The 3,106-nt window shown below is 40.4% G+C and overlaps 1 protein-coding gene across 1 annotated transcript; it reads left to right on the top strand.

Moving 5' to 3' along the window:
- Window positions 1-674: 674 nt before the first annotated feature.
- LOC131329470 (alpha-1,3-arabinosyltransferase XAT3-like) lies at window positions 675-2,863 on the top strand. Its single transcript, XM_058362597.1, has 3 exons — window positions 675-870; window positions 973-1,056; window positions 1,540-2,863. The coding sequence occupies exons 1-3, from the start codon at window positions 756-758 to the stop codon at window positions 2,700-2,702; spliced, it is 1,362 nt and encodes a 453-aa protein (XP_058218580.1). The 5' UTR covers window positions 675-755; the 3' UTR covers window positions 2,703-2,863.
- Window positions 2,864-3,106: the final 243 nt, after the last annotated feature.

Genomic DNA, 3,106 nt, shown 5'->3' with positions numbered 1-3,106 from the left:
TAAGTTAATGCAAAAACTTTGATCTCGTTATCAGATTGTTGAAGACGGAATTGTTAACTTTAGAAATCTATTACTTTCGATTATACCGTGGTGGATACCGGATTCTTCCAAAGATCACTTCTAAAGCAAATAAGACTTCCAAATTAATGGCCCCACATGAGTTGACCATTCCCAACGGGGTGAGCCGTCATTAAGCAGATTATTAAACTACTAATAGTCAATTGATATGTGCAAGCACGCAACTACTCACCGCATGATTAAAAAGATTTCTATCAGAAATTGCGAAACATATGGTTTAACAACTCGAGGTATTAACCCCGAGGGGTTTGGCTAAGTGGTTATAAAAAAGTAATAAGTGCTCCTCTACGAGGTCACAGGTGTCATTTCAGGCCAAACATCACAAACCTTGGGGCCACTGCGGGTTACGCCCGGCCGTTACTTTTAGGACCCCGGAATTAGTCTAGGTGCGCACAAACTGGCCCGGATATCAAGTTATTAAAAAAAAAAAACCGAAGAGTTGGTTGAGAGTGGAATTATATATGACAGCAAATAAAAGGGGATTGAATTAATAGAGTAGGAAAACGATGAGTTACCAAAAAAGAGAGTAGGAAAACGATGGACCAGAATATATAAACGACAACGCACAATCTAGTTAACGAAAATTGACAATCCAACGAGCACCTCCGTGATTGTCCATTGCTCGTACAAATTAGTGCAAAAGCTTTGATCTGGTTAGTTACCAAATTGTGTCCAAGATGGAGAAGGTGCCAAGAAGTCTGGTTTTTCTCGCAGCTCCATTGTTCTGCTTGCTTCTCCTCTGCTTACTCTACACTGGCGAATTCAGATCGCGTGTAGTTCCATTAAATCAATGTATATGTGCTTCTTCGCGAGATTTTTTCCTAAATCAACGTTTTATCAAAAATTACCTCACCAAACATAGACTTAGTTTATTTCATTGATTGAAAATGGCAGGGAAGAAACAGATAACGAATTGGGGCGGGAGTCGCATGGAAGATCAAGAGAAGCTGCAGTTTCTCTTGGAAAAACTAGTGAAAGGTTTCTTCTTCTTCTTCTTCTTCTTCATCGATCTTCTTCTGCATATTCATTATTCAACAGTAGTAAAAGTCTATAATCATAGTTACCGGGGGGGGGGGGGAAAATCTATAATGACATACTCCTTCGTCTCATTAGTACCACAGTGGATTTGTTTTGACATTGACATATTTGATTTACACAAGTAATCATACCATAAGCAACAATGCTACTCACATAATGATCCAAACACAATAACTTACATAACCTCTCACATACATGTAGGGCCCACACATAATAGCGTGTGTGGAGCCCACATGTATGTGAGAGGTTGTGGTTGGTGTTGTGTTTGGATTGTTGTGTGAGTATCATTTTTGTACCATAAAAGATTAGCTATAGTCACCCATCTCTTTAATTTGTTTCAAAACGCGGATTCAACAAATTGAAATCTGTTATAGTATTCAAGTCAAATTAGTTTCTTCAATGGATTTGCATGCATGCATATAGGAAAGAATCGAGCGCAGCTGGAAGCGACCGGATTTGCATGCCATTCAGACCTTCACACTGATGTTTGTGTGTCCAATAGACCAGTAAGGATCGATACGCTTACAATGAAGGTTTATGCACCATTCAGTCAAGGTATGCCCCAAGCGAATCGCGTAGTCCTTCCATATCCAAAGAAGGAAGATAAGCGGCTCATGAGATCGGTTTCATCAGTGCAAATACTTCAGGGAAACCCTCCTCCGCCTTGTCGTTATACACATGATGTCCCTGCCGTGGTTTTCTCATCCGGCGGATACTCAGGAAACGTATTCCATGATTTTAGTGAACTAATCATTCCCTTGTTCCTCACAAGTCGCCTCTTCCAATCTCGCCTACGCTTTATTGTCACCGATTTCAGACTTAAGTTCATTGGTAAATACAAGAATTTTTTTTCCCATTTATCAAGCTATGAAATTATAAATCCAGCAGCAAATGTAAGCGTGCATTGCTTTCCTGGAGTAGTTGTCGGGCTTCACTATCATGGTGCTCTTGCCTTAAACACCGCTAACGTCCCCGAAGGTTACTCCATGCTTGATTTCAAACAATTTCTCAGAGAATCATACAATCTAAAGATACAAGATGTGTCACAAGCGGAAAAACCGGTGCTAGTACTTATATCTCGTCATGGATCAAGAATGTTCCTCAACGAAGACGAGATGGTGATCATGATGAAGGCATTGGGCTTTCGAGTTGTCGTTGCAAGGCCCGATGTGATGGCCAATTTAGACAAGGTAGCAGAGGAACTGAACTCGTGCAGCGTGCTGGTCGGGGCCCACGGTGCCGGGCTTACAAACGGTCTCTTCTTGCCCCAAGGGGCTGTCATGGTGCAAGTGGTAGGGCTGGGCCTAGAACCTTTCTCAGCATTCTTCTTCGGCGAGCCATCGAAAGAGATGCCTTTGAATTACTTAGAGTACAAAATTGAAGCAGAGGAAAGCTCTCTCACCTCTCTCTATGGCAGAGATCACCCTGTCGTCGTTGATCCGGAATCTGTGGCCGCGACGAAAGGGTATGGGTTTGAAAAGGCTGTGTACCTTGATGGGCAAAATTTTACTATTAATGTTGTGAGATTTCGAGAGACTATTATCAAAGCATTTGGACTTCTTGGGCGCCCAGCTCCTTTGGGTTGAAGAAATATTGTTTCGAGATGATTCTTCTTCTATTTTAATTACTTGGTTATTTTTGGTATATCGTCACTTGATTGGAAGAGAAGGAGAGAGAAATGATGAAACACATCAATTTGTAGATACACATTTTTTTTATAATTTAAAAAAAAATATTGCCATAATTGTAGCGGTTGCAATGATGTGGTTTCTTGGGCATAACAATCTAGTTTAACAGCTGCGGTCGCGGGAGACACGTTAATTGACAGATGTATATTTTTTTCCTTTCAGAATCACACTTGTTGTGTGTTTGGCTATTTTTCTTTATTTTGTTTACTTAATCCTACATATTTGGCATTATTGTGTTAACTGTAAGCTATTTTAAAAATAACTTTGTGAAGTTGTGTACTACGTAGTAATTTTTTAGTGCT

The sequence above is a fragment of the Rhododendron vialii genome, chromosome 6a, assembly GCF_030253575.1.
Source record: "Rhododendron vialii isolate Sample 1 chromosome 6a, ASM3025357v1".
Classification (NCBI taxonomy): domain Eukaryota; kingdom Viridiplantae; phylum Streptophyta; class Magnoliopsida; order Ericales; family Ericaceae; genus Rhododendron; species Rhododendron vialii.
Note: the sequence above shows the minus strand (reverse complement) of the source record. Positions and strands in the feature narration are given on the sequence as shown.

What these genes read in the sequence shown, in the direction of transcription:
- LOC131329470 (XM_058362597.1), top strand. Translation starts at nt 756, where the DNA reads ATGGAGAAGGTGCCAAGAAGTCTGGTTTTTCTCGCAGCTCCATTGTTC. An exon ending in TGTAGTTCCATTAAATCAAT is followed by an intron (nt 871 to 972) that starts GTATATGTGCTT and finishes TGAAAATGGCAG; the next exon opens with GGAAGAAACAGATAACGAAT. An exon ending in CTTGGAAAAACTAGTGAAAG is followed by an intron (nt 1,057 to 1,539) that starts GTTTCTTCTTCT and finishes GCATGCATATAG; the next exon opens with GAAAGAATCGAGCGCAGCTG.